Here is a 25,606-nt window from a genome sequence, read left to right as displayed (position 1 = left end):
AGCGCAAGACCTCCTCATCGACCGGGCACACAGGGCACTCCGGCCGCCTGCCATGAACCCAGACACCCCCAGAGATTTCATCATCAGACTACACTTCTTCGCGATCAAAGAAAGGATCCTCAACCTTGCCAGAACCACCCCGCCACAATACCAGGGGACCCGACTGGCACTCTACCAAGATCGTGCCCCATCCACCCTGAAGAAAGGGAGGGACCTCCGACAGCTGACCCTCACCCTAAACCACCACGGCATTCGATACATGTGGGGGCACCCGTTTAAACTAATAGTGCGCAAAGAAAACCAAACCTACATTCTGACGAACCCGGCAGAGATGACCCCATTTGCTGAATCACTGGGCATCACTCTACTACCACCACCACCGATGACGGGCCGGAACGCAGGCGGCAGAACCCGGCCCCAGAGAGAGAGATATGCAAGGTCTCCACGCCGCACATCGCGCAAAAGAACGCCCTCACAAACCGAAGACAGAGACTAGACACTGGGACTGGGCCCGCACCCTGAGACCCCGAGACGGCTCATCCTGACGCTCCAAAACAGGGCAAGTAAACTCAAGCTCTCCCACACCACCCATTGCCCCGCTTACCCGGATGGGGGGCCCCTCCAGGGGCAACTGTCCCGGCCACGGCCTATAGACACATCTTCCCACTTCCCAGGGCTCTGCCTGCCCACTACGCCTATCCCGAGCCTAGAAACTGCTAAATACTTACCCCCCATGTAAGGAGGGGACATTGCAAAGAGGCCCACACGTTCGAGCAACCAGCCGGTCACCCCAACGCAGAGAGACTTAGCCCGCTAGGCACACACACCCTGACGGGTACTTGGCATCCATCCTGCCTATAGCACGGCCACCGAGACACTCCAAAAAAACCCTGCGGCCTGTGGGCACTGGCGATGGCGACCGGGGACTGAAGGAAAACCAACGCCATCTCTTGAACAAACTAACCTACCGACCTCACAGAGATAATGCGCCCTAACTTTCTCCCTTTTCTTTTCTCTTCTAATGTGTGGGGTATGGGACACAAATATGCTGTATAATGTTGTTATTTGCCAAATTAAGGGGTTACCATAACACGACAAGCCCAGAGACATGGACTCCCCGGAACACCCAGCCCCACACCATGCCTAGTCACCTACCCACGACATAAGTCGAGTCAAGACAAAATGGAGGGACCTCACACGCTGACACCAGCAGGACATAGCTTAGCCCCCCCCTGGACACCCACTCTGACTTACCGGCAGCCCACTACACATCATGGCATATCCCGGTAACAGCCTAACCCCTACCGCTCGACGACACACGGGGGGGAACCTATAGGGATCTGGGAGAATAGCGGGCGACATAAAAATTTAGTAGTTCCACTGACGAGGGGCCTCTGCCCCTGATCGACCCACATAGAAGGGCCACACCATCCACAATATACCGGGCACTCATAACCAGGTGATCCCGAACCCTGACAGCCCAGCCGCCCCCAGTTGCAGCCCTCGTGGACCGGGCAACAACATATTACCGGCCCAAAAACACACGCTGGGCCGCGCCACACAACCGAACCGGACGGTACCCCCAGACAGGAGGCGGGCCAAGGAGACGAACCCAAGTGCAGACACTAGACTACCACAACCAACACCTATGGGTTGGGAGACAAGCTCCTGTACTACCGCCACAGCCTCTCACTCCCTCACACACCCCCAAAACGTTACCTGTCTCGGCACGCCTCACCAGGTGTGGGCCCCCGACCAACTAGTCCAGACCGACGCAGTCGCCCTCCACCTTAGACCATGACACGACCCCTATCGCACCGGAGTCAGGGCGACAAAGGTCAACAGCGTTAGGCAAAATGTTATAAATGTTATTAATGTTATTAATGGTGTTAAAGTTTTTGATGTTGATATTATTGTTGTTAATAATGCAGATCAACCCTCTCTCTTCTTTGAAGATCATTGCTTCCTGACATGCAACTATATCTAGCACATCTGCTATATATATATCTATCTAGCTATGTATAACTATCTATGTATAACCATCTATGTATAACCATCTATACACCCACCCCACCACAACCCGCATGAACACATTGACACTCTACTTATCTAACAAATGTTCTCTACCCGCAGATACTGATTTAGTGCGTATTCAAGTACGCCGATGCTGGGAGAGAAGGGAGACGTGGACACGGACGAACCACCTCTTCCTTCCCTCTTCCCTGTTCACCACACTTCCTCGTTAGACCAGCGAGAAAAAGACTGACCACTCCGACCCCCAGGACGACCTGGCAACACCAAAGTAAGACCAGGTTTACTCACACTACACCCAACCACCACTCCTCCCACCCCTCTCCCCCCCCTTCCCCTTCCCCTCCCACCCACACTCAACCCCCCTGGGCACACCACAATGCCACCACAACCCCAGAGACCACCCCCCACAGGAACAGAAAGCCGGGGAAACACCGGCCCTGCACAACTCACATGCATTTCCATTAATTGTAAAGGCCTAAACAACCCGGCCAAACGACACCGCCTTCTCCGGTGGGCCAACCGCACCTCAGCGGATGTCATCCTACTCCAGGAAACCCATTACGAACACACACAGGCATTCCCGCTCATGAGTAGACACTACAAGGACTGCTACATGGCAAACTCCCCCAAAGGGAAGATTAATGGTGTGGCAATCATGGTTAGGAAAACATGCCCTCTAACCATTACACGACCAATCCCAGACCCTCAAGGCAGATATGTGACGATCTTGGGCCAGGTAGGAACACACAGATACGCCATCTCCTCCATCTATGCCCCTAACGACCCCAACACCCAATTCTGGAACTCCTTCCAGGCGCACCTCCGCCTATTCTCCGCACACCACCTGATAACAGGCGGGGACTACAACGCCACCCTATCTCCAGCGATTGACAGACGGAGACCTCAAACACCACACACACGACCCCAACCCCCCACTCGGAACGACAAATTACTACAGGCATTCGTCTCCCGCACCCAACTGGTCGACGCATGGAGAATACTCCACCCTTCCACTGCGGACTACACCTTCTATTCTAACCCACACTCCTCTTATTCCCGCATAGACATGTTCCTCATATCCCCTTCCCTACTCCCCCAAGTCACAAACGCAGCCATAGGCCCGATCACCTGGTCGGACCACGCAGAAACCTCCCTCACAATCACTATCCCACAAACAGCAAAGACATGGTCCTGGAGACTCAACCCCATACACCTTCATGATAAATCAATCCGGGAGAAGATCCGAACAGAGATCACTGAGTACTTCACTACTAATAAAGGCTCAGTCCCATCCGCATGTACCCTATGGGCCGCCCACAAGACGGTCATAAGGGGCAAGTTGATAGCAGTGGCCACGGCACATAAGAAACAACAGCTACAGCAGCTGGAAACGCATCTAACCGCACTCAGAGCACTAGAACCCCAACACAAAACAAATCCAACCCCCACCCTCACGGCACAACTGCAAACACACAGACAGGAAATACAAAAATTCATGGCACAAGACTCAAAAAAGGCCCTCCAATGGACCAGACAGATGTTCTACGAGAAGTCGAACAAAGCCGACACACTCCTGGCACACAGGCTCCGTAAACGGACCCGCACCAAACACATAACCCAAATCCGAACCCCTGAAGGCACCACATGCAACACCCCGGAACAAATAGCAGCAACCTTTCAAAAGTACTACTCCTCCCTATATGACCACAACCCAGAAGCACGACAAAACCCAAACCACATTCAGGCCACGATAAAGACCTTCCTAGACCGAATCCCCATGCCCACCCTCACGGACGCGGGACAACAGGCCATAGAAGCACCCATAACAATAGAGGAAATCGCACTAGCTATGAAAACTCTAAAACCCAACAAATGCCCAGGACCTGACGGATTCTCAGGATTGTATTACAAGACCTTCTCGACGAACCTTCTACCACACCTCCTAGACCTATTCACATCCCTACAGGGAGGGGAAACCCCACCCCCGGACATGCTCAGAGCCAATATTTGCCTACTCCCTAAACCCCACAAGGACCTCCAAGACCCAGGCCACTTCCGACCGATATCCCTATTAAACACAGATATAAAGCTATTCACAAAAATCTTAGCAAACCGACTCCACCCCTTCCTCCCCAAGCTGATCCACCCAGACCAGGTCGGATTTATCCCACACCGACAGGCATGCGACAACACCAGAAGGATATACGACCTGATCTGGACGGCCAACCACCGACGCCAACCCACACTTCTCCTCTCCCTGGACGCCGAAAAGGCGTTCGACCGAATCCTCTGGCCCTACTTATTCGCGACCCTCCAACGGATGGGTTTCCCTGAATCCTTTTTAGACACCATAAAAGGCATATACTCCCACCCTACAGCGAACCTCCTAATCCACAATGCCCAACCCCCCTCCTTCACAATCCACAACGGCACAAGACAGGGCTGCCCCCTGTCCCCCCTCCTCTTCGCCCTATCCCTGGAACCCCTCCTCCAAAAAATCAGACAGACAACGACCATAAGCGGCATCACCGTACGCACAACAGAATATAAAATAGCGGCTTACGCAGACGACCTACTGCTCACACTGACGAACCCAGACACTTCCCTGCCACCACTACTCACCCTCCTAGACGAATATGCAGCAATATCAGGATACAAACTGAACCTCAGCAAAACCGAGGCTCTACCAATACATATCCCCAACGACATGTTACCAACATTAAAAGAATTATACCCGTTTCGCTACGAAACACAAAGCATACAATACCTGGGTACACACATGCCACGAGACCTACAACTCACTTACCGACTTAACTACCTCCCACTACTAGAACGCGCTAGCCTAGACCTGGAAACATGGCAAAACCTATCAATATCCTGGCTGGGACGCTTAGCGTCAGTCAAAATGAATCTACTCCCACGGTTCTTATACTTGTTCCAGGCCCTACCTATACCCATTTCCAGACCAGACTTCAAAACCTTACAGACCCAAATAGACCGATTCATATGGGCAGGCAAAAAATCCAGGATCAAAAGGGCAACCCTCTACATCCCACATAAGAAAGGAGGACTGGGACTCCCAAACTTCTGGGACTATCACCAAGCGGCACAACTAGCCCAGATCCAAAACCTCCACGCCCCAGCGGGACTCAAACTATGGGTGGACATAGAACATGACCTCTTTGGCCGCGACTTCCCTTCCTTGTACCTATGGCTACCCAAACAAGACAGACCAAACCCCCTCCCCCCCACAACACCAGCAATCACCCACTCAATCCAACTCTGGGACAGAATAACCAGAAAACACGCCCTAATCAACACCCCCTCCCCATTAACACCAATCCTCCGCAACAAAAGTTTCCTCCCCGGGATGACCCCTCAACACTTTGCAAGATACGAGGACAACAACCTAACCCGATTCTACCACTATTTTCAAGGACAAACCCTCCTACCCTTCACACACCTCCCAAACACCACCCCATTCACCACCTTCGACCACTTCCGCTTCCTACAAATCCGGAGCTTCCTATCCCACCCAACTAACCAAGCCACAGCCACCACCAAACATACACTGTTTGAAAAGATGTGCATGACCACACCAATACAAAGGGGACAAATCTCCACTATCTATGGGATCTTACACCTCACCAACACCCCCAACGCACTAACGTACACCACAGCCTGGGAAAGGGACATAGGCCCTCCCGGGGACCCATCCGACTGGCAGAGCATATGGGAAGCCACTGCGGCCGTCTCCATATGCGTAACACACAAAGAACAAGCGTACAAAACCATGTTCCGCTGGTACCTCACCCCCCTACGATTGAAGCAAATGCACGCTGCCACCTCTGACCAGTGCTGGAAAGGCTGTGGCGCACAGGGCACATACATACACCTGTGGTGGCAATGCCCACCAATAGCCCAACTATGGCACGACATAGCCCACACAGTCAACAGAATACTACACAGCAACCTTCCACTTGACCCCTGGATATGGCTCCTGTCAAAACCCCACGACTCACTCACCAGAGCTCAAAACAAACTGACGGCGAGAGTTGCCCTGGCCACCCGGAGAACCATAGCCCAACACTGGGGTAGTAACACGCACCCATCCATGCCGGAGGTACTGAAAAAAGTTACAGACGCGATGGAAATGGATAAGCTTTCCGCCCTCGCCCACGACACCACAAGATCCTACCGCAAGATATGGGACCCGTGGCTCATCGGGACCATACTAGCACCCTGAACCCACTAGGCCCGCTACTGCCCTTGCCCACCTGGACCCCCCTCCCCCTACACCTCCACAGTACCCTCCCCGCATCCTCTCCTCTACCCACCCCCACAACCAGCCCTCCCCCCCTACAAATAAGCTCCGAACATATGAATTAGGATAGAAAGGAAAATCCCCCTTATATCGCTAACAGAATGGCCCCATGAACCCAAACCTCTGAGCACCGGCCCTTCCACCAGACCCCCAATTGGGGGTGGAAGGGCCCGCGCCTAGTAAAGACACACAGACAAGCACGCCAACCAATTACGAAGGAACTCCGCGGCCAACACGCCTTAAGGAACACCATTCGCATACCTTGGAAATCCCACTGCCCACCCCCCACGGCATCAGACCCCTACCAACCCCACAACACGGACCTACGAGGCATCATCCTTGTAAAGAGCTAATGCTCCTCCACAATGTAAAAGCTCACTACCATACAACCCACCACACCCACACACCCCTCAACATGGCACTATGTACAGACCTCACACCCCAAGTTACACACTTACCCCAAGTTCTCCCTCACCTAATCCTCCCCTCGGATACACACCACAAAAGAACGACACAGCAAAAGGCCCTTAGGGCAATGACCGTGCGCGTCTACGATAACGCTCACAACACTAGACCCTGTACGCCCAACCTGAAAAAACCACTATACCAGATCACCTACACCAGGGCAATCAGCAGCGCACACACTCCTGTACCCCTCTTGGTGTAGATTCATACACGAACCCTAAACTATACGAAACCCTATCACAATAAACACCACCTGTACCCCACCGTGATGATGAAAATATTTGTATGCAATTTTTTGTTACCCCCCTTCTTTTCTGTAACCCTCCCTGCATTTTACCGAACTTGAAAAATTTGAAATAAAGAATTTAAAAAAAAACAAAAAAAATTCTCATATTGAGATACAATTGATCATTGCTTCAGACTTTTCTCTATAGTAAGAGAGGAAAGACATGACATGACAGACAGATTAAAGATGCTGAAGAGAATATAAGGTTCAACAACAGGTCACCCAACAGTCCCGATTTTGACATCCTATTCTGCCTTCCTAATTTAGTTCCCGAGGGACACGAGGATACTGCAGAGAGCATGTCGGGAGCGCTTTCTGCAAGGTCCCGCAGGCTGAGCGCTCGCCAGACAAGCCCCATCTTACCTTCAGTGAGCTGGTCCACCCCTTTTCTGGCTGGGCGTTCCGCACTAAGGCTGATTATTTACCTCCCATTGTTTGGAGGTATGCAACAATGATGGCAGAGTGCTCTTGAAGAATGAGTCAAGCAAGTTAAAATACACAAAATGCAAAAACCAGAAGGAGACCTATAGATTCCCTAAGGATTAACTATTACATTCCAATAATGGTTTACATACATGGTTGTTCTTATCTTTTACCTGGACTTATCAATAAAAACAAGCAGTGGCGTACCAATACCGGTTGCAGGGGTCACAGCTGCGACCAGGCCTGTGACTCCAGTGGGGTCGGCTGGTCTGTCAACCCCTGTGACCGACTTAACTTCAAGGCCGGTGCACAGCCACACCGGCCCAGGATGTGAGGTTGCCATGTAACCGCAAGGAGGCCTGCACTGTGTGCTCCCCACCTGCTGGTCTTTGCCGGAGGAGCTGGGGGGGGGGGGGGGAGGTAGGAGGAATAAGACACTAGAAGGGGCTAGCGGGAATAATGAGACACATGGAATGGATTAGGGGAGAATGAAACACATGGAGGAGTTTTGGGGGGGATGAAAAACATGGAGGAGTTTGGGGGGAATGAAAAATATGGAGGGGATGGGGGGAGTATGAGACACATGGGGGAGGGGTCCAAGGGCAATTTTTGCACTGGGGCCTCGTGGTTTCTAGTTACGGCTCTGGATACAAGTACATGGCTTCAAATCATGAATGATCAATACACAGCTATTATAATCAGTGAAGATCCATTACATAATGGGTTTGTTGTGAGCACTCTTTTTGAGAGGAAAACTTCCTTTTGACAGGTAGTATTTTTCTTTAGGAAATGAACTTACACTATTAAGAACCGCACTTTGCAAATAAAAGAACATGTCTCATCTTTGGAATTTGTAAACAAAACAATTGTGTCTGAGCTGCTAACTTGACTTAAAATGCACCTGCAATATGATTAAGATTGCTTTTGTTGTATAATTATAAAATTATTTACATTTTAGTTTGACATTAAGTTGACATGTAATTTACCACATTTGATTTATACATAAGCTCTGACCCTTTAATGTTCAGCGCTGTTTGTTTGGGATATTTATGTATATTTATAAAAGCAAATTAATACATGTTAGATTTAAAAAAAATCCTTTCTTTGGTCATTGGTCCTCTAAGTTATCACTCTCTGAATATTTAGAGGAAAAAATAAAAACTAATGTTCAAAATTTATCATTACTCCATAAAATATAATTCTTCATTTAAAAACCCAAATATTGCTTTTTGTGTTTACATTTACCCAATTTCTCAAACATATAATTCCCTTCACTTGATTAACATACCAACATTTACAGTTACAACAAAGAAAAAGTCTTGAGTTATTTTTATTACTGTTTACTATGCTATTACAATTTTATATTAAAATTCAAAGTTATTTAAATTTAAATTGGTTACTGTAACTGTCTAACCTGTTTTCTTTGATCATAACCATGTTTCTAGCCTACAACCAGTCATTAAAGGTACACTGCTCTTTGTATATATGACTTGGTACACACAGGGATCTATTCCCTGTTTTCCTGATTTGCAATTAATTTATTGCAGTTATAGGTTGCAGACATCATAGCTATATGCTCCACTCTGCCTGTCAAAATACTTGTACACAGTGCTGACAAGGGGCAGATGCACACTATATCTCCCATAACAGACTCCTCACCATTGTGTTGTAGCCTAAGTCACAGTCACATGTGATAGCTCTCCTCACAACACTGTGAATGGAGCCGTCAGAAACCTCATTGCAGCTGAGATCATCTTAGCCAGCAGTTCACTTCACCATATCTGATGAATGAACTGCTACGGAGTGCTGAGATGCATTCCATTTAAAAAATAGAAGCATCCAATTGGAGGAGAAATGTCCTGGCCTGTGACCCAGATACATATCAAAATATCTTTTGACTTTCTATAGCTGTCCAATCACAGACTTTCCAGTGTAATTAAATGAGAAGTCTTTGCAAGGCAGGTGCACTGGGCAATTGCTGCTTCGAGTTTAGCTACACTGAGCTAACCAAACAAGGAAGTAACAGAACCAGTTGTCTAATTGTCAGATGAGGGGGTAACAAGGTTAATTAAAGAAAGAAATGAAAAAAAATCCACTAGGTGCATGCTTAATTCTGCAATAGACTCCCCCATAGTCTTCAATCATTTAAGAAGTCCTTCAAATCCCATGACTTCAGAAAAGCGTATAGCCTCCCAAAAGAACATCTATCTCACAAACCTGTCTCTTGCTCTCTCTTAAAAGGTAACACTCCACACTCAGCTTCAGTTCTGCTACCTTCCCACCTTGTTGTTTAGTTGCTCTCCCCCTCTGTTTTTATACCCCACCTTCTCTAGACTGTAAGCTCAATTGAGCAGGTTGCAGTGCACCCAGTCCACTTCAATGAGATGAAGTGGTCTGGGTGCCTATAGTGTCCATTTAAAAGAATGTTCACTGTTAGTTCATCAGACACAGTAAACTGTGCGGTAAACTGGATTACAGAAATTACTGTAACATCTCCACCAAGTAACAGAGGGGGGAAAATACTGAAAAATAAAACTAAGCAGCAACTATGCAAGGCATTTAAATAGCTAAAGGAATGAATCTCCTATTTGGCACTAGAAATACAATCAAGGTAATATTCATTCACATCCGTAGCTGCCAAAACATCTTTATTCAAGCCAAACCTGATTGTCCTTTTGTTTTTGCTGTTTAAAACAGTTTGCTTTAAATCAGATCTGACTTGATGCTTCTCCCAAAGGATTTTGCATGGCTATAAGCCAGCTTAAAAAAAAACAAAAACCCATAGGTTCTACTGTATTACATGATTAATTTAATGGTGTTTGACCCCTAACCCTCACTTCTAAATTATATAACATGCTTTCAGCTGAACAAAAATGCGTTAAATAAATGATTACAGAGGACTTGACCCTTGAAATGAAACTTACATTACCCACCGAGCATGAAAAATGTTTATATGTTGAGTTGGCTATTTCATAAAAAAACTAAAAAAAAACACCTTTATTTTAAAAGATGGCAAGGCAGTAAAAGTCAGTAAAGAATATGAATGAAAAGATAATGATATCAGTAAATCAATTCAAAATGTATAGATGCTAGCCTGTGTCTAAACAAGGAGAAACAAATGATTTGTTTCACCCTTGTATTTCGGTACCAAATATAGAAAACTGGTAGAAATAAGACATGTTCGGTACATGATTCATGTACACTGATAGAATACCTATACTTAATAGACATGTGCAATTCGTTTTGGTCCGAATTAAAATTCGGCCGAATTTCGGGAAATTCGGACATTCAAGGGCTTCCAAATGTCCAAATAGCTGAATTGCCGAAGTCCTGGAGTGACGAAATTACCGAATTTCCAAAGTGTAGTAGTGTCGAAGTGCCAAAGTGCTGAATTGCTGAAGTGCCAAAGTTCCGAAGTTCCGAAGTTGCCAAAGTTCCGAGATGTCAAAGTGCTGAAGTTCAGAAGCATGGTATTGCCTAAGTACTAATATACTTACCCAGTGAAAGAAGGAGAATGTTACATTGTAAACAATTTTAAATAAAAAGTATACAAACATAGCCAGGATTCAGCTGTAAGCATTTGCAACAGTTACAACAATCAAGTAGCATACATTCATATAAAATGTAAGTTACTTAGCCAATCATGTAATGACAGGAATGAATAAGTAGATAACTCCCTAATTCCCATGGTATCAATCAGAGAGTTATGAGTCAAATTACACAGCGTGTGAAAATTCCAAAGAACTTTCCCACGCTGTGTAAAATGGCACAGAGCACTCTGATTGGCTGGATTTCAAGCCAACCAATCAGAGTGCTCTGACAGGTAAATGTAGAGACTTACCTGTCAGTCTCTTTATTTACCTGTCAGAGCACTCTGATTGGATGGCTTAAACCCACCAATCAGAGTGCTCTGAGCCTAATTGCAGGGCGGGGCAAGGCTTTATAAGCCTTCCCCCACCCTGCAGAGCTCAGTCTGCGTGGAGCCCTCCATGGGTGAAGAAGGAATTTTTTTTTATAATTGCGTCGGTTATTATGGTTTTTTATTTGGCCTTTTTTGGGGCTGAAAAAATTTCTTTTTTTTAGAAGAAAGAAAACATCGAATGGTAAGTTTTATTTTTTTTTACAGGTACATAGTTAAAGGTCCCCCCTCATTATTTTTAGGGTGAGGGGGGTAGGTAGGGGGATCATTTTTATTGGGGGAGGAGGTTTGGGGACCCCTAGTCACATGGGGGGGACATTGTTTTTAGGGCCCCACCCACCGCTCGGGGGTGGGGGCCAGTGGGGAGGACCTTAGGTCCCCCCCCCTTATTAGTATTTAGGGCCCCCACCCGCCGCTGAGGGGTGGGGGCCAGGGGGGAACACTAGGTTTCCCCCTTATTCCAATTTAGGGCCCCCACCCGCCGCTCATGGGCAGGGGCCAGGGGTGAGGACATTAGGTCCTCCCCCTTATTTTACTGTAGGGTGTAGGGCCCCCACCCACCGCTCAGGGGTGGGGGCCAGGGGGGAGGACATTAGGTCCCCACCTTATTATAATTTAGGGCCTCCACCCACCGCTCAGGGGTGGGAGCCAGGGGGGAGGACATTAGGTCCTCCCCCTTATTAGTATTTAGGGCCCCCACCCACCGCTCAGGGTTGGGGGCCAGGGTGGAGGAAATTAGGTCCCCCCTTATTATAATTTAGGGCCCCCACCCACCGCTCAGGGGTGGGGGCCAGGGGTGAGGACATTAGGTCCCCCCTTATTCTGATTTAGGGCCCTCACCCACCGCTCAGGGGTGGGGGCCCAGGGGGAGGACAATAGGTCCCTCCCATTATTTTACATTAGGGCCCCCACCCACCGCTCAGGGGTGGGGGCAATAGGTCCCCCCTTTAGTTTGACCTTATTTTTTTTACGGTATAGCGAGTAGGGGCATCATTTACTAATACTAAGTAATCTTTACTTAGTATTAGTAAATTTGGCTGAAAGACTAATTTAGGTCTTTCAGCCTTTTAGTAGATAGCTCTTGAATACCGTGGGAATTAGGGAGTTATCTACTTATTCATTCCTGTCATTACATTGACTGGCCAAGTAACTTACATTTTATATGAATGTATGTTACTTGATTGTTGTGAGTGTTGCACATGCTTACAGCTGAATCCTGGCTATGTTTGTATACTTTTTATTTAAAAATTTAAAAATGTAACATTCTTCTTCTTTCACTGGGTAAGTATATTAGTACTTAGGCAATACTGTGCTTCGGCACTTTGACACTTCGGAACTTCGGCAACTTCGGCACTTCAGTACTTTGGAACTTCGGCACTTTGGTAATTTCGGAACTTCGGCATTCGGACATTCGGAAGTATCCGAATGTCCGAATTTCGGCCGAATTCATATTCGGACCTAAACGAATTGCACATGTCTATCATTTACCCCCTCCCCCTTCCCCTGCAGACCCTTTATTTCTCTATGTCTGAGTCTGACAGAAAGTGCTCTCTCAGTGATCACTTCCTGTCAGACCACTCAGCCATGCTCAACACAGCGGCAGAAGGGGCCAGCACAGCCCATCGCTCCCCACCTGCCGGTTAGCCGGTGCACAACAGCCCCGCCGGGGGTCGCAGGGGTAACAGTGGCGGACAGGCCTGGCCGCAGCTGTGACCCCTGTGACCATGGTAGTTACGCCACTGGTCAATAGGCTTATATATATAGCAAAGATGATTTAAATTTTTTTTTTAAATCTGTTTTAAACTTAACCAATACATTTGCTACCTAGATCACGTACAAATAAATACATGTTATACTTACTTAAAATTGTCCACCTTCTCCAACAACAAGGTCACCCGCAAATCCATACAGGGTTATTGACTAGATTATTCAAATTGAATTTCAAATTCAAAGTAAAAATAGCTGAAATGATTCCAGTTTGGCTACTTTGGCCTTAAATGTAAAATTCACTTTAAATTCTCACTTTTGTGAATAACCCTAATTATGTGTGTTGTATGTCACAATATGTGCCAAGAAGTTCAGCACCGTGCAATACTTGTACTAGGAATTAGACACGAATAAAGGCTTATGCCTTTACTGAGGCAGCCATATTTTTTCCAGGTTTTAGCTAGCTGATAGCAAAGAATAACAAGTTAGTGATCAACATATACATTTATATCTTCATTAGCAATTTGACACAATGTATACATAGAATTGTATAGTACGACAACACATTTTAACATTGCTTATGATTACTATTTTTTTTATATGTGCATCTTCTATTAGCAGACAGTAGATGGAGTAAGAGAAGTGTTAAATAAACTTGATAATTGTTAAAATCATCAGCTTTACTTGTAGGGCAAAAAAATAAATGTTGATTGCAACAAAGTTTATTGAAAGAAAAAAAAAAAGACTGCCTACCAGTGTGCTCCTCAGAGATCACCACTGGGGTCAGTCCTCTTGTAATATATTCATTGTTAATGGTCCATATACTCTGGAAGGCAAAATGTGTGTATTAGCAAATGACACAAAGGTCTTCAGCATAGCTAACATCCCTGGTGAGTTCACCAGTTGAGTAATGTTTAAATAAATCTCTAGAACTGTAGAATGTTGAAATTAAAACTAAACCAACCCCCGTTTTGTGCTTACTCTTCTTAGATGGGGGTTCAGGATAAAACATCAATACCCATTTATTTAACGACGGAATACCATAACTACCAATGTTACTGTTTATATTGAATTTTTTTGTTGGTTTATTTCTATTATATACAAAAAAACGTTGACAGTATGTATTTGTGTAACTACGTTGAGGCACCACGCCTGGCTCACTCTTATATGCCTTTTTTTAATTACACACTAATGTATAAATTGTACATCTGTACAGTGCTAACACCATTATGTAACATGTGAAGTAGGCTCATGTATCAGCCTCAACCCCAATGCTATGTTTTGTAACATCTGTCAATGCACATATAAAGAATAAAAATAAATCAAACCAACAAAAAATGAAGCAATGTGTGTAATTCCAGAAAGGCTCAAAATGCTTTGAATGGCATTGTTTAACTGCAAGTAGGAGAAGAAATTACACTATAAATTCAACTAATGTTAAATTAAATATAAGTAATTAGCAAAGCACAGGAAAATCTATGAAAACACTTGGTGAAATAGACAGTGGTAGATATAAACAATGGAGATGGACCCTACTCTGTGGGTCACCATTTTAGTTAAGGTAATAGCTATCACCATTATAGTTTAGATAACAGTTAAGATAAAATTTATATAGTTGTGCGACCTACTGGCGCTTTTAAACTCATTTCTCCACCTACTCTTATTTTTGGATTCCGAGTGCCCCAAAGATCTAATCATGAACCCTCCACGGACAAAGTTAAAGTTAATATATTGGCCACTGGGCAGGTATCGCATTTCATGTGCCAATGGGCCATTCTCTGAATGGTGTCGCCCACTGTGCTTAGTGTAGACCTTTTATTTACACAAATAGTAAAGGATTGCTTCTTTTTTCATGGTAATTAAAATTAGGCAGAACAGACATATTATTGTTTATGAAATAAAACTGGTTTATGGTAAACCTATACTTACATAAATTACCTGCTTCTATAGCATTTTACATCCCTTTTAAAAGACCCCAACATCCAGTCTCTCTTGTTATACTTTAAGCAGATAGGTTGTACCCTTGAGAAAAATGTATTCCTACTTTTATCCTAATATGTTAGTATACAAAAAAACTTGCAATATATTTGTTGAACTTCATGTTTGCTGACATTATCCATTTACAGTAACACATATTATGCACTATATATATATATATATATATATATATATATATATATATATAAATTGATCGCATTTTCTAAGATTTTGTAAAACAACTGAATATAGTCAACCCTGTTTTGGATGCAAGTCTGCTACTTTAGTTCTCATACTGAGAGCGGAGGATCTAACATTTGCAGAAATCCCATTGTCTTTAGAAGTTGCATGTTTCATTGAACAACACGCCCTAAATTAGAGCTAAGTGTACTTCTCAATAGTCGGCGGGGGGGAGGAGGGGAAACACAGTGAATAGACCAGGGTCAGGTTTATGATATATTTAGATGGAACAAGAGCAATAAAGTTAAAGATCAATCAATATGATGGGGGAGGGTTAATCCGACAATTTATCAGTAACTGAAAGCTGTCAGGTATGCATACTGCCTGCTAAACACTCACATATCACTGAGAATAATTAATTATTCCCAGGAATCTGTATAACAAAAGTACTTTTATGTCAAAAACACATGTTGTTACTTTGCTGATAAAGTTTTGTTATTCATAAATATCTTTATTGACAAACATAAACAAATACACTTTTTATTTTTTGGAACCAATTAACAGAAACAGAAAATTGTTTAATCACACCAATTTTCATTCATACTTTCATAATTCATAACTTTGGGGTTTTTATTTGTTTGTTTTTTGCATTCAGTGTTTTTTCTCCTTTTTCATTCATATTGTTTTTACTGCAAAAATGATAAACAGCCTATATCAAGTCTACAAAGCTTGAATTTTACAATGGTAATATTAATAAAAATAATTTATTTTTAACATCTACAGAATAGTATCTATCTATCTATCTATCTATCTATCTATCTATCTATCTATCTATCTATCATGACATATCTGCTCACAGACACCTCCCAACTTTGTAGACTTATATAACAGCTCAGTTTGTCTAACATTTGCATTCAGTGTTAAATATAGACCACCGATATCCTATACCAACAATAACAGATAGTGCAGGCTTTCATGAATAAGCATTGCTGTATGAGTTGGCATGAACTATACTGACACTATACGTTTCTAACAGTACAACCAAACTGATTTCAAGGGTGGGAGCTTTTGTTTTATCCAGAAGATAATATCTGATTTATTTTCTGAGTTCATTATCATTTTTATCAGTATAGTTCTAGCAAACCTGTATGCAGATTCACTTTACTGACTTTTTTCAACGCAAGAAATTAATGTTCGTTTGCGGGAGTTTATTTTTCCTGTCTTGTGGAATTTAACTCTTTAGGCAATAGGGGCAATGTTTTATAACAAACAAGAAAAAAAAGAAAAAAGGTTGATTTTTTTTTTTTTTTAATGAGAGGCTACATAACTAAGTGAGATAGAAAATATATATTTTTTTATTCTTGTTTCTCCTTTTGGGTTGAGATTTTGTCAATTTTTTGAACAAGGATTTTAATTTATTTTAATAAAGATATGCCTCTGGTATGCTGTAATAAAAATGTACATGTCAGGAACAAGGTCTGACGCTCTATAATGAGTTTCCTAGGAAATTGTGTCAGAGATGCTGCATATGTCATGACATTTTAAAAGATCCCACAATCTCCTTTCCAGAAAGTTATTGGAGATGCCTCTTTGTGCCTCAATGTATAAAACATGTTCATAGCTCCCTCTGATGACCACTGGAAACCACACAACATTTCTGCTAGTTCGTGCATTCAGCTGCTGAGTGGTTAGATCTAATTGCTTCCAAGTGAGGTCAGCAAAAGGTATTTATCGAAAAGCATTGAACAACAACAGGCTCAACACACACAGAAAACCCCTCTTGCGTGTTGATTTATGGAAACAATTAGGATTCTGCTGGAGTTTTTCTGAGTTGAGAAATAGTTTGTCACTACAGAATCTCATGTTGCAAAGAGCAGGCTGCAGAAATGGAATATGTGTATCTCCATCTGTTATCAACAAGAACCAGTAAGTTATATTTGCTTTTTGAATAATTCGTACAGGATTCAGTATTTGCAGATTTGTTTGTTTGCATTCTGATCGTTGAGACACTGAAATACCAGACAGTTCGTGACAGATTTCAGCAAGCTTTATCTGCATGTCTGTGGCTTTTACTAACATATTGTGAAAACTCCCAAAGCAGAGTCTGACAGCTCAGCCGAAGACGTGTGCTGCTCTCTCTACACAAGCATGCTGGGTTAAGCACTGCCTCATACATGCATTTTGAAAGGAGAATGTATTAACTTAACGCGGTTAATGACCATGACCATAATCGTTCGTTTCAAAGTGCCCTTGCAGCTTCTATACTAATATTTGTTTGGCCATTTTTATTTAATTCATAGGATAAATGTTAGTTTTACATACAATTTTTAGGGTTAATTAATCTTTGTTTGCATTTACAGTGGCAAGAAAAATTACATTACACAAATATATACACATATATTATACACAGTTATACATACTATATAATATTCTATACACAGGTAGAAATAATTTAGAACTACACAAAAGGCATGCAAAGGCCCCATTTAGATATATTTGCTGGACTGTAGTATAAATATTATCATTTCTTTACAGTTCTGTTACTATTGTACTTAACAGCAAGTCTGAGTAGTCCCGAATATTACAGCTGCCAGCTTCGTTCCATTTGGATCTTCTGAAGGACACTGCGTGGAGAAATCGTTATTGGGACATCAAGGTTTAAAGAATTTACAGAAAAGGAGTAAAACCAGCCTAGGAGCATCTTCAATCGTTTTTTGTTTTTTTTGCTTTAACAGGTCCTGGACCTATCAACACAAATCCACCTGAGATTTAAGTTTCATTATGATGTTCATGGACACCCAAAGCACTGCACTATAATGCGCAAATGGATACTATCTTGGATACTTCCAACATTGCTCTACAGACCGTACTTTCACGTTATATTTTTATTGGGCACTCTGTCTCTCGCTTGCAATGACATGACTCCAGAGCAAATGGCTGTAAATGTGAACTGCTCCAGCCCTGAGAGACATACCAGAAGTTATGATTATATGGAGGGTGGGGATGTACGGATAAGGAAACTTTTTTGTCGAACACAATGGTATCTGTGGATTGGTAAGCAAGGTAATGTGAAGGGAACACAGGATGCCAACAGCAGTTACAGTAAGTAACAATATATATTTTTCTTTTAACTTTACTAAAGCTATCGTCATAAGAGGTCCCCACTTGTTTATCATCCATATATATCTTATAGAATATGAAAGAATTAAGCAGTATAACTGTTCTCATATTTTCTTTTTAAAGTGACATTTTAAACAATGCTGTGGTGACTGTTTGTTGAGCCTAAATATTTTACCTAATTATGTCACCAATACGTTTTAATAAAAATTCAGAGCTGACACCATGTATGTTTTTGAATTATAATAGCACATTTGATTTAGTTTATGAAATTATTTTAAATAAATTTAATTTTCATACTTTAACTTAGAAGTCGAATATACAATAGAAAAGCTAGAAACTTAAGCGGCTAATGGTGTAGTAATGGACATAAAATGTATGTAATGAGTTTACAGTATAGCTTTTGATAGTGTCATATATGTTACAGAGGTAAGAGAAATGTGATGTTTTGATTGGACAATCAGGCAATTGAAAGGATGCTAGAGATGAATGCAGTAGGTGAAAGAGTTTTGTGTTCAAGTATGTAATTTGCACTCAATGCTTTCATATGTTCACATGGACTGCACTCACTATGCCACTACTTCATATTGTGTGGAACAGGTCTGTCTTCTCACGAGTGACACACATTAAGGCAGTAGTGATGCTAAGCTTATTATTATTATTATTAGTCTAAAATCAATCTACTAATGGAGAAAAGGACTGGAGATCCCATACTTCATGTGATTTAAACTATACAAGTAATAGCGATATAAAGTTATGTATGTAGAGGGAATATATTTTTAAAATCAGAAAGATATATGTGACCCTTTATTGATATCCTCTTAAAATATACAATAGTGTTAATGAACACTACAAAACAATGCATTTTCTGCTTCAAGTGCAACTTATTAGGTGTTAGCTTCAACTCACATGATGCTCAATCACTTACTGGCTGACCACAGACTGGGTGACTTTCATGGGGGGGATGCTTTTACAACTAGAATGCTACTTGTTGGCTACCAGTGGTCTGAACCCAGTGAAGACAAACACCAGAGCATTCATATCTATGGATTGGTATTAGAGTACAGGAGGGAGAGCATATTTCAAGGAAATGTGTCAGAGCAAAAGGTCAGTCTCTGAATCTGAAGACTAACAGACTCCGGAGGAAAATGTACTGCTTTTCATGAATACAATAGGGAATTTTAAAGCACATTAGGATAAGGTAGCACGGATCTCATATGTTTGGATAGACTATGAACAGGGCATGATAGATCAAGTGTTTGTTATCTGCTGTCATTTTTCTGTATTTTAACCCATGTGGTCTGCTGATGTCTGCTGCAAGTTGCAAACCACAGGATTACTAGACCCTCAGGCAATGAAGCCATTCACGTACTATAGTACCTACTCCAATTTCCTTGAATTACATAAACAAACTATGATGGCATGGTTTAGAACATTAGAACATTCTAGCTATATGCTTTGATTCTACAGAGTTAATTCACTAAATAGAGGATCATAGTGAACCGAAAAATGAATTGCATAATTTAGCATTAAAATTCCCAAATCAGCACGTTTCACATACAATATACAAATAAAAGTACAGTCACAGCGTGTTACCCAAATAGATACCAAAAACACTCAAAACACCCGTGTGGTAACCTCTCTATCCACACTAAAAATCACAGCAAATCATATACATACAGTGGGTGGAATGTTTCGGTTCAGGGTTAAATATGATGGTATTGGGGTAGATGAAGTAACTGTGGAGATAAAAGTGTACAAGCACCTAGTGCAATATTGTACTGTGTAATAAAACTTCAACATACAATGTATAACTCAGTACTCACAAGGAGGGAGCCAATTGGAAATGGCTCAGTCCAGACGCCTGTGGGATAGTTAGAAGGGATCCCACTCCCTTCCAAAGTGCAGGTGATGTTCTGTATCTCTCAAGAAGGAATGTCCACACCAATATAGAATTGGGGACTAAGTCCTTTTATTGATAAAGTTAAAAGTGGATGTACAACACAGTGAAATAAAATGAAATAAAATCAAAACAACAAACTTGATAAAATCCACTAAAATGGTACTAGAGTAAATGAGTCCACTGTGGGATAAAAAGGATTACTTGCAAAACGCGTTTCGCCCAAGTCCTGGGCTTCCTCAGTTGCTCTGAGTACTGAGTACTCATTTACTCTAGTACCATTTTAGTGGATTTTATCAAGTTTGTTGTTTTGATTTTATTTCATTTTATTTCACTGTGTTGTACATCCACTTTTAACTTTATCAATAAAAGGACTTAGTCCCCAATTCTATATTGGTGTGGACATTCCTTCTTGAGAGATACAGAACATCACCTGCACTTTGGAAGGGAGTGGGATCCCTTCTAACTATCCCACAGGCGTCTGGACTGAGCCATTTCCAATTGGCTCCCTCCTTGTGAGTACTGAGTTATACATTGTATGTTGAAGTTTTATTACACAGTACAATATTGCACTAGGTGCTTGTACACTTTTATCTCCACAGTTACTTCATCTACCCCAATACCATCATATTTAACCCTGAACCGAAACATTCCACCCACTGTATGTATATGACGTTTCACATACAGTTTGCTACTTAGTGAACAAACCCCTGCAGGTCTGTTCAGATAGAACATATTATAGAACACGCCATGCAGTTAAATGACTCCACAGGGAACACAGAACATGCCTAACAAGGCAAAAAAAAATCCAGTGGGACTGAAGCAGCTATAGGAAGCAACTGCTATTATGATCTGCCAGTCAGAGGGTGGTGAACTTGAGATGAAGGGTCAGGTTTCACCTATCTTTGTGCCCATCACTTATCTTAACTATGGATCTGAACAGATATTTAACCCTTGTTTTCAGTTTAGGGACTAACTCAAGAAGCATTTAGAATAAGTTAAGCTACCTATGCAAGTAGCGATCTGGATTTAGCTATAGCACCTCCAACATTTTATATACTATGTAAAATGTATCCTGAATGTTAGCAATCTGACTTTCAGGTTTGTGCTCAATGATTTAAAACTTTATCATTTGAGGGGGGTGGAGGGGAAACTGCATTATTTGTAGCTAACCACCGTAATCTATTTAATGAATAAAGTTAGTAGTATAAAAGTAGACAAACACCATACTACAATTATAATACAGTGAACAAAAAGCAGGCTAACTATAATGAATCGTGGCTAAAGTAATGGGAACAGATACAGGAAATCATAAATGAAAGTTGAATGCCTTAAATAGACCAAAAATGTGCTTAAAATTTACATTTGCTAATATAAGATCAAATAGTATAAAATCATGTAATAGGTGGAAATGAAAATATTAATATGTTGGTTATTTAGCCTAAACAATATGGAGGCGTAGCACCATAGCAGAAAATGATACCCATAACCAGTATTATACGAAAACCATGAGTGTATGAACAGCACAAAGGAAATGTTAAAACAATACTCTTAAAGTAGTTTATTTTAGACATCATGTACACATATATTTAATCCTTTAGAGACCAGTGGCATCTGGTCTTTAAGAATCCTAATCCAGAACAAAAATTCCTACTTAACTAACTGCTTTAGGGCTTTGAATAGTTGCCAGAGTTAAATAAGCAGGGCACTGAATGTTGGCATAAGGTTTTAAGTGCAAAAGGAAAAAGTGTGGTCGTTAAGGGGTTAAAAGCGTATTGTATCATTTTACTGTTGTAAGGTTCATCAGGTAGCATATCCTTAGGAATAATTTGATCATTTTTAATTGAAGAAGTGCATTTTGCATAAATCTGTCAAAAATCGGTGGCTTTTCATTATTAAAATGGTATACCCAATATTCAAAAAATAATCTCCAGGAATGAGATCTCCTTGTAGTGGTTAATGGTCACAAAGTCTCCGGGAATTAGACATACCAGCAAATCTGAGAAGTGGCTGAAAAAAATGCTCAGTAATTCATTCTGAGTCCAATGGCAACTCTGTGTGAGGTACATTGACTGAGCAAAAAGCAGGTGACATCCTGCACTACGCATATCTTACAGGCTAGAAAAATGGTTCATTTAGCTGGACACTTTATAATGAAAGCAGTGAATTTGATTTGTAGACTGGAATCCTAGTATAAAGTAGGTTTATTCTAACCCTTCACTTCTGTACATTCAACATGGATTATAAAAAAATATATCTATTGATCAACTGTAACCTTTCCCGTATTACTCATCAATAGCAGTGTTCTTCACCCTCTTTAATGTAATGATCATATACCATTCTGTAGCATAGGCATGACATCTATTGCATTTCAGATGCAATGTAAAATAACCTATGTGTCCAAATGAACACGATAAAAAACCAAGAACATGAATTCATTATCTGTAAACACAACCAAACTATATCCATAGCACATATGGAATTCCACACCTGCCCAGCCCATTCTTCATCCCTGAAAGGGTAATCATACTCCTAGTACTTTTTGTCTGTGTATAATACACACACTGTGCTTTTAGAGACTGTTGTACTATATATATTACAACTTTGAATATGGCTTTTTAAGTGGTTTCTGTTTTTATTTGCTTAGGTTATTTATTCCTTTAACTGAAATTGTTTTGATTACTGTTTGCTTTCTTTCCCTTCAATTGGATCTCTCAAGGTGTATAATACAATCTTCTAAGATAAAAATGTTGCATTAATCATTAATAATATATTCCGAAATGTAAAACAAAAAATAAAAGTGAAAAACAATACTTTTTTCATGATTACCTAGATTTAAATATTATTGTATTGTCTCGTGTTCCACTCTCTCGCTCTATAATGGGAACCTTTACTGAATCTGAAGTACTCACTGCTTTCCACCTTCAGATGCTCCATTACAGTAATTTCAAAATGGTGATCAGTGGATCGTTTCTTCCCCCATCTAAAACTTCTAAAACTACATTCTGCATTCCTGTTACCTACATATCTCCATAGTAGTTAAATTGCAGAAGAAAGATGAAACCATGATTATTACCTTCTTTTCATATTGGCTTCATAGACATTGACATATCTTAAGTTTCATAACAAGTAGTTGGAGAAACTCATATTACTCGTGTGCCATATTTCACAAAGAGGACACAGATGAGGTGGCGAGGCAAACAGACTAGTGTCATGGATTAATCCTGCCCATATGAGTCTTAACTAACCATTGTTAACAGCAGTATATTCCAATTCATAGTGTTAACATCTAAGAGATATTATGTCACACACATTGACAAATTATTATTATTTGTTTTACTTTAAGTCCACCAAGCCTCCCTATCTTTGGGAGAACTGAAGTGGATCCTTTCCCTGGAGTCCAGTGGAACTGCTGTGATCCTGTATTCTTCAAGCTCTTCTTGCTCTGCTTCCTCATACGCCATTTAGTGATGCCAGGGCCAGAGTGATGTCGGATTACGGCTCCCGGCATCACTGCAGGGTGAGTGAGGGAGCAAAGCAAGAAGACCATGAAGATTACAGCTCCCTTGCTGCCATCTCCATTGCTCACAGCCGCCGCCATGGTGGCCACCCTAAGGTGGCCATTGCTGAACAGGCTGACAAATACCCAGGCAGTAAATCAAAATTCTTGGTCGCCATGGCGACCACGCTCCTGGGATTTGTCGAGCCTTGGCTTAACCATTTTGCAGTTGAAATTGGATTTTAAATAAACCTTTATGTTTAGGATAGATATTGACCGAATACATACAAAAACACATATACATTGACTATTTTATTGATATATGGAACCTTTCTAATATATCAATTTGGTATTTTTGCACTCATATATAAAGTATCTGTCTCAAAGCTTAGTATACACTCTGAAATAGGTACCCATTTCTACTACAGAACCTATATGTCAACTTAATGGTGTTCATAGAAACAGTTGATAGATGACAGCGTTATTTACTAAAGTGTGAATTCAAAGTGAATTTAAAATCTAAGGTCAAACTAGAGAAACTGAAGTTTAGTCTTAAATTTAAAGTTCACTTTGAATTCTCACTATACTTATTCATATAATCACCTTTAAAACCCACCCCACACCCACAAATTCCTCTTACTACAGATGGCTGTAAAAAGGTGTATTTTCAAAATAACTCCGTGGCTAACTGAGAGGTTCTCTTTACAAAAAAGGGATACTTACAAACTTTTTGTTAGGTGAATTGTTGTTCTTTAGGTTAGATATTGGGCAATTTTTCTTGTTTGTTCTTTTTAAACTGAACCTGCATTACAAAGCAAGGTCTACTGAAAAGGTTTTCTCCAGTGGCCCATACTGATTACATACAACCTAAACATACATAATATTTTATACACGTTCTATACTTAAAGGGACACTGTTTGCTTCATCTCATTAAACTGATTATTGTGTCGGGAGTCCCCTGGTATCATCATTCAGCATTAAACAGTTTTTAATGTTTTTATGTTTTAATGTTAAATGTGAGTCCCTGGAAATCCATCCCCTCTGTTCTGCTTTGGCTAACAATGAAGTATTTGCCTGAACAGCAATGGGTAGCTGTGATTAGCTGAGAGTGTTAGCTGACTGCTTTTAGCCTATCACAACTCCAACTGATGGTATGAATGGGTATGGCAACAAGGAAGTGATTAGATCACCCCAAGCAATATGGGTACTTACGTCAAAACACTTTTCCATCTTCTGGTCCCAGATATCCCAGGGGAAGCCTTGCTCCTTGATAGGACCCACCTTGCTCCTTGATAGGACCCACCGGCTGCCTAAACCGAAACCGAAACCGAAAACGCGGCATTACGTCTCCCCATAGGAAAGCATTGAAAAATCATTTCAATGCTTTCCTATGGGGTTTTGAGCGACGCTGGAGGTCCTCACACAGCGTGAGGACGTCCAGCGACGCTCTAGCACAGGTTTCCTGTGCTATGGACCAGGAAGTGACCTCTAGTGGCTGTCTAGTAGACAGCCACTAGAGGTGGAGTTAACCCTGCAAGGTAATTATTGCAGTTTATGAAAAACTGCAATAATTACACTTGCAGGGTTAAGAGTAGTGGGAGTTGGCACCCAGACCACTCCAATGAGCAGAAGTGGTCTGGGTGCCTGGAGTGTCCCTTTAAGCGATCACCACATCGACTTCCAAGTGACACATATGTACTCCACCCAGTCAAACCGATTGATACCCCTCGATCCGCAACACTGGGACACTAGTCTAATAACCTGAAACCCCAACT

The 25,606-nt window shown here is 42.0% G+C and overlaps 2 protein-coding genes across 4 annotated transcripts in view; one reads left to right on the top strand and one right to left on the bottom strand.

The window, feature by feature from the left end:
- The window catches only part of FAM227B (family with sequence similarity 227 member B), a 342,090-nt gene that overhangs the window by 167,701 nt on the left and 148,783 nt on the right, over positions 1 to 25,606 (bottom strand). The gene's annotated exons all lie outside the window — the stretch shown is intronic.
- The window catches only part of FGF7 (fibroblast growth factor 7), a 60,057-nt gene continuing 51,410 nt past the window's right edge, over positions 16,960 to 25,606 (top strand). The window contains exons 1-2 of one of the 3 annotated variants that reach the window (XM_063445683.1): positions 16,960 to 17,241; positions 17,875 to 18,417. In XM_063445683.1, the coding sequence (XP_063301753.1) occupies positions 18,132 to 18,417 (286 nt within the window). In that variant the 5' untranslated portion in view covers positions 16,960 to 17,241; positions 17,875 to 18,131. Of the gene's footprint in view, positions 17,242 to 17,718; positions 18,418 to 25,606 lie in introns of those variants that run through there. The other 2 variants (XM_063445681.1, XM_063445682.1) reach the window with 2 other exon arrangements.

This window comes from Pelobates fuscus, chromosome 3 (assembly GCF_036172605.1).
Source record: "Pelobates fuscus isolate aPelFus1 chromosome 3, aPelFus1.pri, whole genome shotgun sequence".
In the NCBI taxonomy this organism is placed as follows: domain Eukaryota; kingdom Metazoa; phylum Chordata; class Amphibia; order Anura; family Pelobatidae; genus Pelobates; species Pelobates fuscus.
The sequence above is the reverse complement of the archived record's forward strand: the minus strand, read 5'-3'. Positions and strand labels throughout refer to the sequence as shown.